This window comes from Aquarana catesbeiana, linkage group LG10, assembly GCF_042186555.1.
Source record: "Aquarana catesbeiana isolate 2022-GZ linkage group LG10, ASM4218655v1, whole genome shotgun sequence".
Lineage (NCBI taxonomy): Eukaryota > Metazoa > Chordata > Amphibia > Anura > Ranidae > Aquarana > Aquarana catesbeiana.
The window spans coordinates 114811245-114824801 of NC_133333.1; the positions used below are offsets into that span (position 1 = coordinate 114811245).

Genomic DNA, 13557 nt, shown 5'->3' on the forward strand with positions numbered 1-13557 from the left:
CAAGGGATTATGGGAAATAATAGAAAGATAGCAAACGAGGGTTCTACAGATTAACTCGCATACAGTATAGCCATGGCTATTACTATTTCCTTCCCTGTAACAAAATTTGTGAAATTATTTATTTTGGGCAGTGACATCAATAAAACACCAATGCATATACATATATACTAGAACCATATACTGCTGTAATAATAAATAAGGGGATGATGGTTTATATTAGGTAGTGATGTCAATAAAACATCAACGTATAAGTATAAGTAGTAGGTGCAATAACCTCATATTGCTGTAATGGCAAATAGGGGCACTATTAACCACATCAATACTGTGCCATAGCCAGAAAGACGGTTACAGTGCATCTCTCTAGTTCTGGGTGGGCATCCATGGATGTTCTCTCAGAACACGCTGCCCACATGCCCCCTGGAGTGTGCATCAGGTGTACCTTGGGACTGCTGTGTCCTTTGGACACAGTGGCCCTTTACCATGTGATTAGCTGTGTCCAATCATAGCTGATCACATGTAAACAAACTTGTTAGTTATCGTCATTCTTTTCCTCACGCGCTGTCACTGGGTAAGAAAAGGAGAGCCGATAACCAGTAAGGCTGACAGGGCACATTTACACTGATAATCAGTGCGCTGATCATCACTGCCCTGATTATCAGTGCAGCATCATCAGTGCAGCTTATCAATGCTCATCAGTGCCGCCTATCAGTGCCAATCAGAGACACCTGTTGATGCCCATCAGTTCAGCTTATCAATGTTCATCAGTGCCCATCAGTGCTGCCTCACCAGTGCCAATCAGTGCAGCCTCACTAGTGCCCATCAGTGCTGCCTCACCAATGCCCATCAGTGCAGCCTCACTAGTGCCCATCAGTGCAGCCTCACTAGTGCCCATCAGTGCAGCCTCAATAGTACCCATCAGTGCAGCCTCAATAGTACCCATCAGTGCAGCCTCACTAGTATCCATCAGGGCAGCCTCACGAGTGCCCATCAGTGCAGCCTCACTAGTACCCATCAGTGCAGCCTGACTAGTGCCCATCAGTGCAGCCTCACTAGTGCCCATCAGTGCAGCCTCACTAGTGCCCATCAGTGCAGCCTCACTAGTGCCCATCAGTGCAGCCTCACTAGTGCCCATCAGTGCAGCCTGACTAGTGCCTATCAGTGCAGCCTCACTAGTATCCATCAGGGCACCGCAGTGCTCATCAGTGCTGCCTCATCAGCGCACTCATCAAATCAACCCATCAAATTTTATAACAGAAACTAAGAATTTTTAGTTATTTTTTTCTAAATTTTCAGTCTTTTGTTCTTTAGTTTTATCGAAAAATAAAAAACCCAGTAGTGAATGAAAGCTCTGTCTCAAAAAATTATAAAAATGTCATATGAGTTCAGTATTGCATGACTGCGCAATTGTCATTCAAAATGCGACAGTGCTGAAAGCTGAAAATTGGCCTGGGCAGGAACGTGTCCATTATTGAAGTGGTTAAAGGGGACCCTCTCATCCTCAGTGTTGGTTCTTATTTGTCCAAATTCTCACCGGACAGCTATTTCCTGATAGCTTTGTTTGTATTGCTATATTATTTTGACGCTGAAATGTTCTTTGATTTTTTTTTTTTATCTTTTACGGTAACCTAGGATTAAAGATGCCCTTTGTCATTCCCATTTTCCCTTTACAAATTGTGTTCTTTCTTCATTTTTGTTAATGAGACTGAAGTGCATTCGCTTTGACTATATACCCCGTTATAACCTGGATGCATGACTACTCAACTAACCAGCTGTAGCAATTAAAGTTTATATGTAACAAGAGATTTTATGCCTTGGTAGTCTGCAACAGGGATTAAGTGTACCCATCAATCCTTCAGCCTGATATAAGCAAAATCTGTTTGAATCCATAAAACTAGGCAAACGCAGAGTAAACGTATATATTAGAAACCAAAAAGGACATACAGTCTGCCACAGTTATGCTTGTGGGATTAACATTACAAACATTAGCATCGATCTGCACCATATGGTTGATTATATATTGAATTACTAGAAAACAGACATTATCTGCCTGTACAATGCATTGGCCCTGTCTGTGGTAGGCATTATATCACCATCTATAGTCAGCAACAGCTGCCAGTTGCCTTATTTTTCCTCTGGGTGAATGGTGCTGCTTTTTACCTGGACACTGCAGTTAGCTGTTCATTATTTACACCTAGATTACGTTTTATTACATTAAAACCTGAATATGACACTGAAAGATTTCTGGAAAAGACTACAATACAGAAGATATTTGTGAATTTGTCCATTTTCAAGCACTTTCCCTTTATATATTATGTACATCTTTACACTCTTTTTTTTTTTTCTTAACAGACACAGTAGGTGACACGGAAAACAGATTCATCTATGGTAAGTCTGAATGAGAAATAACATACAGCAAAATATAATAGTAAACATCAAAACAACAGATTTCTATGTTGCAGTACCTAGAGTAGATTGCTAAGCAGTGACATTTCAAAGTGTCTTATTCTAGTTGCTACTTTTGTAGGCACTTGATTTCAAATCAATATTTACTCTACATTATCACTAGCAAATGTTTGCTCATTTTTTAAACTATGGAGATATAGAGCCATATTTGATAAAGGATATGCATGTAAGCTGCCACATCGATCTATACGTGGACAACAAAATTGCATCATCACAATATTTCCTTTTGTGCCTGCGATGTGTGGACATATGAGCACAGACTGCATCCGATATATACCAAGCTTACTGGCAGGTGTGGTTTGGAGTGTACATTCCAGTGTCTGGACATTTGCTTGTTGACAGGCTGGTAGGGAAGTTGTACCTGCAGGGGCAGCTGCTGTGTGGTTGTTAGTCATGTCCTCCATGTCCCCCATTAAGTCATTGGGCGCCAAGTACTGGGTCACATGTGAGTAGGGTTGCCACCTCATCCCTTTTAACCCGAACACATATTGATTACACACCAAAACAAAGCTCCATATGTGGGAAAAAAAATGACATATATTTTTATTTGAGTACAGCATTGCATGACCGCGCAATTGTCAGTTAAAGTAACGCAGTGCCATATCACAAAAAATGGCCTGATAATGAAGGGGGTAAATTTTTCGGAGGCCAAGTGGTTAAAGGGCAATGTTAAAATCTGCCTGTGGAGTACAATGTATACCACTAACTAAAGAAAAACTGACATTTTCTAAGAAAGAAAAATGGTGTTTAAATTTCCAGAAAAGCTCCTGGTTTTTCCATTGAGTTTGTAAACAAACAGCAAACGGCAGGGTTTCCTTTCATCTATACCAGGCTCTTAACCCTAATGAGGGTCTGGTATAGATGTTGATGGCGGACCCCACAAAAAAGATGCGTGGTTCCCAATAAAAATAAATACCTTATCCTTGATGAAGATATAAAAAAGATGTCATGGGGTACTGGCCGAATTTCAAGCCATGTGTGGTCGTTCTAGCTCAACAGAATCTATCGATTGACTTCTGTCAAACAAGCTTGTTGGAATAATGTTCTCGATCAGCGGCAGCAGCCACCGATCAGTGTATTCTAACAGAGGAATAGTCCTGCAGTCAGAATACAGTGGCACAGCAGGAAGGATTCCTCCATCCCCCTCCCACCATTTTTTTTGATCAGCCCACTGGCAGATGAAAAGAAAACAAATAATCTGTGGTCAGAGGCGTCACTAGGGTTGGTGTCACCTTGACAAAAAAAATTTTTTTGACTGAGGACTGGTCGGGGGGGGGGGGGGGCAGAAGAGGGGGGTAAGGAGAGATCCGTGGAGTCTGACTCGGAAGCAGAGGTGAGGAGTCAAAGCGGAGGGGCAGGACCCGCTCATGACAGGGCAGGACCTGGGAGGACATGGGGTTGGGAGGCAGTGGGGAGAAGTCAGAGACGATCTGTGCAGCTGGAAGGAATAAAGTTCCCTGATCGCTGCACTGTTCCCTTATCATTCCCCTCCCCATGTGACCTGCCTCCTCCACTCAGCGGTGCCGTCCCGCCTTTCACCTGTGTGAAGGGAAGTGATTTGTCCCATCACATACCGGCCTCTGAGGTGTCCCCCGCCCCTTGCACACAGGCATACTCTGCTCTATGACACAGAGACAAAAAACATAATGTTAGAGGGAGGCCACACAGGCCCCTCTGGATCATGGGCGGGGCCAGTGGCATTAGCCCTGTGGTAGGTGTCTCACGGTGCCCACCGCACTCCCATAGCGCACCACTGTCTATAGACAGCCTTAGTCACTGAATTGCTTTGGGTGGAGGATTTTGAAATGCAGAGTCAATGAAAACATATCTGTTAGTTTGTATTGCATTTCCCACTTTGAGTGTGTTGACCATTCTTTATCATGTTTCCAGATTACGAGGCTGTCAGAAGAGGTGGTCTTATTTTTGCAGCTGTAGCATTTGTGATCGGCCTGTTGGTCATATTCAGTGAGTAATGTTATATCTTCTATACAGTATATATATAATTTATATATATAAATCTACATAGGTGCACAGAATTATACAGACACGTTATATATCTGCTTATTCATTTTTCCTTTTATAACTGATATTAATTTGGCATAAACCCCCCTAAAGTGATTGTAAACGATCATCTTGTAAAACAACTAATTCAGTTTAACCCCTTCCCGACCAGCCGCTGGTTTATACTGTTATACTGTGGCAGGTTGGCTCCAGTGGGCGAACCGTCATAGCTGTGCGTCGGTTCGCCTTTTGACCACTAGGAGGTGCGAGTGGACAGCCCCTTAAAGTACTGTATACTTTAACCGCATCCCGACCAGCCGCTGCAGTTATACTGTGGCAGGTTGGCTCCCCCTGCGCGAGCTGTCGTAGCTATACGTCGGCTCGCGGGGTCGGGATAGCAGGCGCGCGCCCGCTGCACAGCAGGGGTGCCGATGCTCGTGGCCGGCAGTTGCTATGACTTCCGGCAGCGAACGATCCTGAGCAGGAGACACAGAACAGGGACGAGTGTATGTAAATACACACTTCCCTGTTCTGAAGAGGAATGACAGATCGTGTGTTCCTATTAGCTAGGAACCACGATCCGTCACTTCTTCTAGTCAGTCCCCTCCCCCTTCAGTTAGAATCACCTCCCAGGGAACATAGTTAACCCCTTGATTGCCCCCTAGTGTTAACCCCTTCACTGCCAGTGACATTTTTACAGTAATCAATGCATTTTTAATCGCATTGATCGCTGTAATAATTGCAATGGTCCCAAAAATGTGTCAAAATGGTCCGATGTGTCTGCCATAATGTTGCAGACACAATAAAAATGGCAGATCACCGCCATTACTAGTAAAAATAATAATAATAATAAAAAAGCTATAAATCTATCCCCTATTTTGTAGAAACTATAACTTTTGCGCAAACCAATCAATATGCGCTTATTGTGATTTTTTTTTTACCAAAAACATGTAGAAGAATACACATTGGCCTAAACTGAGGAAAAAAAATTGTTTTTTTATATATTTTTGGGGGATATTCATTATAGCAAAAAGTAAAAAATAATGCGGTTTTTTCAAAATTGTCACTATTCTTTTGTTTATATTGCGAAAAATAAAAACCGCAGAGGCGATCAAATACCACCAAAAGAAAGTTCTATTTGTGGGCAAAAAAGGACATCAATTTTGTTTGGGTACAACGTCGCACGACCGCGCAATTGTCAGTTAAAGTGGCGCAGTGCCGAATCGCAAAAAATGCTCTGGTCAGGAAGGGGGTAAATCCTTCCGGGGCTGAAGTGGTTAAAGTATACAGTATGTATACCATGACTTTAATGTCTAAGTAAACCCAATCACTGAAATTCCATACAAGCTTTAAGATGTTGACATTGCAAAAGCCACTTTCAATGTTTTAAATTTTGCAGCATTCATTAAATAATACCTGATAATCCTGCCATGAAGGTCCTTAGTTAGTTAATTCTTGCTATAGGGTGACAATGGCCCCTATGGTGCCCCTGCATTGTCACCTTGCCACATGGGCTTCTGATGAAGACTATTTGTAGCCATTTGAACACACATTACATGGCATGGCCCATCAGGAAACACGCCTTGAAAAATGCCATTCAGCACTTAGAGCATGTGCATGTAGACAGGAAGTGGCTGCAAATAAGTTGCAGGAAATTAGCAATACTGAAATGGAAGAAAGGATTAAAAAAAAATGTATATTTTTAAAAGAATTCTGAAAATTGTGCACAGTGAATTATGAAAGGAAATGCTATTCAGATTGGGTTTACGTCCACATTAAGGCCCCCTTCACACACATGTTGTGCAGCTCCCTGGGATAAAATGCGTATTTTAGTGCACATTAGCACAACACACAGCAATGTGTTGCAATGCCATTCATTTAGAACAGTAGAATAGGTGCTCACAGACCTTCACTGCAGCATCCTGCTTTATGGTACATTACATTAAAAACAAGGTGCTAATCCACTTTTCTTCCTGTAGTTGTTCATTAGCAGCCTATTCTTAACCACTTAAGCCCCGGACCATTTGGCTGGCCAAAGACCAGAGCACATTTTGCAATTCGGCACTGCGTCGCTTTAACTGATAATTGCGTGGTTGTGCGACATGACTCCCAAACAAAATTGACGTCCTTTTTCCCCCACAAATAGAGCTTTCTTTTGGTGGTATTTGATCACCTCTGTGGTTTTTATTTTTTGCGCTATAAACAAAAATAGAGCGACAATTTTGAAAAAAACGCAATATTTTTTACGTTTTGCTATAATATATATCCCCCAAAAATATATAAAAAAACAATTTTTTTCCTCAGTTTAGGCCGATATGTATTCTTCTACATATTTTTGGTAAAAAAAAAAAATCGCAAAAGCGTTTATTGATTGGTTTGCGCAAAAGGTATAGCGTCTACAAAATAGGGGTTAGTTTTATGGCATTTTTATTAATAATTTTTTTTTTACTAGTAATGGTAGCGATCTGCGATTTTTATCGTGACTGAGGCATTATGGCGGACACATCAGACAATTTTGACACATTTTTGGGACCATTGTCATTTTTACAGCGATCAGTGCTATTAAATTGCACTGATTACTGTAAAAATGACACTGGCAGTGAAGGGGTTAACCACTAGCTGGCTAGGAAGGGGTTAAGTGTGTTCTAGGGAGTGATTCTAACTGTTAGGGGGCGTGGCTATGTGTGACACATCACTGATCATAGCTCCCAATCACAGGGAGCTATGATCAGTGACAGTTTCACTAGGCAGAATGGGGAGATGCTTGTTTACATTAGCATCTCCCCATTCTTCCTCTCTGTGAGATGGTCGCGGGTATCCCCACGGACATCGAGTCCGCGGGACCCGTGATCCTACTCACGGAGCTCACGGCAGGGTCACGCGCGTGCCGCCGCCGGTGTGTATGCGACCACACAATGGCAAATTCAAAGGGACGTACCTGTACGCCCATTTGCCCAGCTGTGCCATTCTGCTGACGTAAATGTACATGCGGCGGTCGGCAAGTGGGACCGCCTTAATGCAGCACAGAAAATACCGCACATTGTCGTGCAAGTAATGCATCACATTTCTTACATCCAGGTACAGTAGGGCAAAAAAGTTTTTTTTGCATCAATTGTGCATGTTCTCCCACTTAAAAAGATGAGAGAGACCTGTAATTGTCATCATAGGTATACCTCAACTATGAGAGACAAAATGTGGAAACAAATCCAGACAATCACATTGTCTGATTTTTGAAAGAATTTATTTGCAAATTATGGTGGAAAATAAGTATTTGGTTAATATCAAAAGTTCATCTCAATACTTTGTTATATATCCTTTGTTGGCAATGACAGAGGTCAAACGTTTTCTGTAAGTCTTCACAAGGTTGTCACACACTGTTGCTGGTATGTTGGCCCATTCCTCCATGCTGATCTCCTCTAGAGCAGTGATGTTTTGGGGCTGTCGCTGGGCAACACGGACTTTCAACTCCCTCCAAAGGTTTTCTATGGGGTTGAGACCTGGAGACTGGCTAGGCCACTCCAGGACCTTGAACTGCTTCTTACGAAGCCACTCCTTCGTTGCCCGGGTGGTGTGTTTGGGATCATTGTCATGCTGAAAGACCCAGCCACGTTTCATCTTCAATGCCCTTGCTGATGGGAGGAGGTTTGCACTCAAAATCTCATGATACATGGCCTCATTCATTCTTTCATGTACACGGATCAGTCGTCCTGTTCCCTTTGTAGAGAAACAGCCCCAAAGCATGATGTTGCCACCCCCATGCTTCACAGTAGGTATGGTGTTCTTTGGTTGCAACTTAGCATTCTCTCTCCTCCAAACACGACGAGTTGTGTTTCTACCAAACAGTTTCTACTTTGATTTCATCTGACCATATGACATTCTCCCAGTCCTCTTCTGGATCATCCAAATGCTCTCTAGCAAACCTCAGACAGGCCCGGACATGTACTGGCTTAAGCAGGGGGACACGTCTGGCACTGTAGGATCTGAGTCCCTGGCGGCATAGTGTGTTACTGATGGTAGCCTTTGTTACGTTGGCCCTAGCTCTTCACTAGGTCCCCCTGTGTGGTTCTGGGATTTTTGCTCACTGTTCTTGTGATCATTTTGACCCCACGGGGTGATATCTTGCATGGAGCCCCAGATCGAGAGAGATTATCAGGGGTCTTGTATGTCTTCCATTTTTTAATTATTGCTCCACAGTTGATTTCTTCATACCAAGCTGCTTGCCTATTGCAGATTCAGTCTTCCCAGCCTGGTGCAGGTCTACAATTTTGTTTCTGGTGTCCTTGGACAGCTCTTTGGTCTTCACCATAGTGGAGTTTGGAGTGTGACTGTTTGAGGTTGTGGACAGGTGTCTTTTATACTGATAACAAGTTCAAACAGGTGCCATTAATACAGGAAATGAGTGGAGGACAGAGGAGCCTCTTAAAGAAGAAGATACAGGTCTGTGAGAGCCAGAAATCTTGCTTGTTTTTAGGTGACCAAACACTTATTTGCCACCATAATTTGCAAATAAATTCTTTCAAAAATAAGACAATGTGATTGTCTGGATTTGTTTCCACATTTTGTCTCTCATAGTTGAGGTATACCTATGATGACAATTACAGGCCTCTCTCATCTTTTTAAGTGGGAGAACTTGCACAATAGGTGGCTGACTAAATACTTTTTTGCCCCACTGTATAAGGGGCCCTAAAATTGAAACAATAAAAATTACAAATGTATCTGTCCCTCATATTAACTTATCAAAACATGTGTTTGAAATCTCTTTTTCTGTGTGTTTTAGGTGGCAGATTCCGCTGTGGGAGGAAAAAGCGATTGGGGTGAGTTGAACTATGATTCTGGAAGGACTTTCATTGCAATACAGAAAAATGACCAGCAGAGGGGGACCATTCCATATAAATCTTTTTTCTCTTACAGGGCTCTTCCTGATGAAATGTGATTTGAAGCACAAAGCATCATGACACTGTAAAGGTGATTCATCATGACCCTTAGCTAAATGGAGGCCAGTATATGTCATACCAAAATGTCATTTTATTTTCCTAGCAGGAACTGTTTTTCAATACTATCTAGGTGGAAGAGAGCAAATTCTAGACACAAATTATTGCAATTCATACATATTCGTTAAAATAATATATTTTATATGCAACAGGTATTCATTTTATATCAGTCTACCATCCGGCACAACAGTACTCAGACTGGGAAAGATAGGCCAAGAGTGCATGGTGTTGTCACTCTAACTGTAAGCATGCTTAGAGGTGGGGAGAGCACAGCGATAACTCATCAGTAACAATACCATCCTCAAAAATCGCTCCAATTAAAGAGATTGGAAAGGATCTACTTACCAAAATTTTTTATATTGGTGAATAAAAAGAACTAAACATTCATATCGACATATACTGTAAGTGCATACCTCCCAACTTTTTGAGATGGGAACGAGGGACACCTATTAGCAATAGTATTTAGGCATAGGACACACCCCCCTGACATGCTCCCTCAAAGGAGAATTATAGAAAAGATAAATTAATAGTTAAAGAATAACTCCAATTTTGTTGAGAAAAATTCCCCTCTGGGTGATCTATGTACATTACAAAGGATGTAACAAGCTTTGTTGCAGAGTCCTAACTTTTGTTATTCTGAAGAAATCCCTGTGTGTTTGTCTGTGTCCATGTGGGTAAGTGAATCTAATGGGAGTGGTTTCATAATTAATAATCAGCTGCTGCACCTGCAGGGCTCTAATGAGAAAAATTGCAAGGTCTGCATCACTTTAGACGTGATTTCCTATTGGGAGTATCTCGCCAAAAATTACATTTTTGCTGCAGGGGATGCCTGAAATCTGACTTGTGTCTTAGTGTAGACTTTTGGGAAAATCAGTGAGTCAATCACACAAGCAGGAAATTATGTTTCTGGGGGGGCATTCTGTACATATTCTGTGTACAGAACACCTCCAGGTAGCCATATTGCATTGCATTTTACAGAAAATTACAGCACTGCAGATTGAAAGGGAAAGATCATTTTTAATAACATTCAATTTCAATATGACTTGAGTTACAATTGTATATGCTATATAATTTTTTTTTTTGCTATTTTTTATTCCCACGCTGTTGGGGACACTCTGATGTAAGGGGGATGCTGTTGGGGACACTCTGATGTAAGGGGGACGCTGTTAGGGACATTCTGATGTAAGGGGGACGCTGTTGGGGACACTATGATGTAAGGGGGACGCTGTTGGAGACACTATGATGTAAGGGGGACGCTGTTGGGGACACTCTGATGTAAGGGGGACGCTGTTGGGGACACTCAAAATTAAAGTGGGCCGGTCATGAGGAAGTCCAGGGCCAAATTTTTGTCCCAGTCCAGCCCTGAATATGCTTTGATCTAAACCATTCCATTGTAGCTCTGGCTGTAGGTTAAGGACCGTTGTCCTGCTGGAAGGTGAACCTTCCGCCCCATTCTCAAGTCTTTTGCAGACTCAAACAGGTTTTCTTCTAAGATTGCCCTGCATTTAGCTCCATCCATCTTCCCATAAACTCTGACCAGCTTTCCTGTCCCTGCAGGAAGAAAAGCATCCCCACAACATGATGGTGCCACCACCATGTTTCACGGTGGGGATGGTGTGTTCAGGGTGATGTACAGTGTTAGTTTTCTACCACACATTGTGTTTTGCTTTTAGGCCAAAAAGTTCAATTTTGGTCTCATCTGACCAGAGCACCTTCTTCACGTGTTTGCTGTGTCCCCCATATGGCTTCTTGCACACTGCAAATAGGACTTCTTATGGCTTTCTTTCAACAATGTCTTTCTACTTGCCACTCTTCCATAAAGGCCAGATTTGTGGAGCGCACGACTAATAGTTGTCCTGTGGACAGATTCTCCCACCTGAGCTGTGGATCTCTGCAGCTCCTCCAGAGTTACCATGGGCCTCTTGGCTGCTTCTCTGATTAATACTCTCCTTGCCCGGCCTGTCAGTTTAGGTGGACGGCCATGTCTTGGTAGGTTTGCAGTTGTGCCATACATTTTCGATTTTCAGATGATGGATTGAACAGTGCTCCGTGAGATGTTCAAAGCTTGGGATATTTTTTTATAACCTAACCCTGCTTTAAACTTCTCCACAACTTTATTCCTGACCTGTCTGGTGTGCTCTTTGGCCTTCAGAGAACCTTCACTAAGGTTCTCTAACAAACCTCCGAGGGGTTCACAGAACAGCTGTATTTATACTGAGAATAAATTACACACAGGTGGACTCTATTTACTAATTAGGTAACTTCTGAAGGCAATTGGTTCCACTAGATTTTAGTTAGGGGTATCAGAGTAAAGGGGGCTGAATACAAATGCACGCCACACTTTTCAGATTCAGATTCAGATTTATTTGTAAAAAAAAAATTAAAACCATTTATAATTTTCCTTCCACTTCACAATTATGTGCTACTTTGTGTTGGTCTATCACATATCCCAATAAAATACATTTACGTTTTTGGTTGTAACATGACAAAAATGTGGACAATTTCAAGGGGTATGAACACTTTTTCAAGGCACTGTAGATCAGACCTAAAAGAGGGACAAATGAGGAGGAAAGAGGGACAGAGGGACTTTGTTTCAAATCAGGGACAGTTAGGAGCTATGTAGGTGGGTAAACCGCATATTAGCTTTTGCTGGAGCTCTACTTTGATGCAGCTTTTATGGAAGAGCTTAGATCTGGACACCTTCTATTAGAAACCAATTTACTCTAGATTAAACCTATAATTTAATTGAGATATGGTGACCTCTGTTTAGATGTTATAAGTGGCCATTGAGTTTTAATTTTTAATGCTTTGAAGTGTATTCATTATATGAATTGCAAATTTCAGTGACAATAAATTAAATAATAATGTATACTTTATCTACCTTATCCAAATTATACAGTGCACATATCTATTTATTAGATACACTTTACTGTTTAGTGGCAAAAAATGTAAGTAATAATTGTAAAAAAAGAATTTGTTTCATGAGTAAAATGGCACAGCATCCAATCCTGTTTGCAGATTTGTTGGTGACCTTTGTAAAATGATGGACCTATGCCTTTCTAATTACAGCTGCCATTCTCCATTCCGATTCATAGACAGCCCTGAATTCAGCCTCCTATTTTATTTTACACAACACTTTCATGGAAGTTCCAAGAATTATTTGATAGAATAATTTGATCTAGTTTACACCCGGTGTCAGCAGTTTTATTCTAATACAAATATATTTTTTGTGTCTCAGACAGGAAGCAGCATCAGATACACCTGGCCTGAATTCTCAGTGCTTCATGCGGAAAAAAAAAAAAAAAAAAGAAGAACCATCTATACTTTCTATTAAAATGAGTGTGATACCACCAGTTTGTACAACAAGCTACATACACAAAATCCTTTTATAGTTTTTAAATGTTTAAAGACCCTAGCTGCTGTAAATATGTTTTGGCATAAAAGACGCCCTTCTTGTTTATTAATTATATTTATCAAATACAGTTTTTAGTTGCTCAAGTTTATATATTCTCCAGTACAGTGACCCCCCTATGGTAAAATGAAATAAAATGAAATCAGTATTACCTTACCAGCACTTGTACAATATCACTACTATTTTACAATTGGAGCCTGACAACCTTGAACCTACATCAACTAACCGACATGACATAAAACAAACGGCTTTTCCCACACATCTATGGGTAACAATATCGTTGTGTTTCGTTATATGTTTTCTTCATATCTTATTTCACAAAACGTTTCACCCATTTTAGATGTGTTTTAACGATTTTATTCATGCCTAGTAATATTATATATATATATTATATGACGATTGTACTGGCATTGCAAAACCACCACAAAGGCTTAATGTTGAGATGGCTAAAAGTTTATTAGATAAAATAAAAGTGAATAAAGCTCCCGGACCAGATGGCTTACACCCAGAAGTCTTCATAGAGCTAAGTTTAGTTCATTAAATTACTGTTTCTCGACTATTTATTGACTGCTATGGTACTAATGAAGCTATGTAAACTGAAATAATGTGAACTTTTCATAAAAAATATCACAATATTTCATTACTGTATTGATAACTGTATGGCCAGAATAAGGCAGCAACAAACAAAAA

The 13557-nt window shown here is 41.1% G+C and overlaps 1 protein-coding gene across 1 annotated transcript in view; it reads left to right on the forward strand.

Annotated features, from left to right (window-relative positions):
* The window catches only part of FXYD6 (FXYD domain containing ion transport regulator 6), a 234743-nt gene extending 221971 nt beyond the window's left edge, over positions 1–12772 (forward strand). The window contains exons 7-11 of the mRNA XM_073601113.1: positions 2350–2385; positions 4354–4428; positions 9242–9278; positions 9376–9429; positions 12694–12772. Of these exons, the coding sequence (XP_073457214.1) occupies positions 2350–2385; positions 4354–4428; positions 9242–9278; positions 9376–9397 (170 nt within the window). The 3' untranslated portion in view covers positions 9398–9429; positions 12694–12772. The remainder of the gene's footprint in view (positions 1–2349; positions 2386–4353; positions 4429–9241; positions 9279–9375; positions 9430–12693) is intronic.
* Positions 12773–13557: the final 785 nt, after the last annotated feature.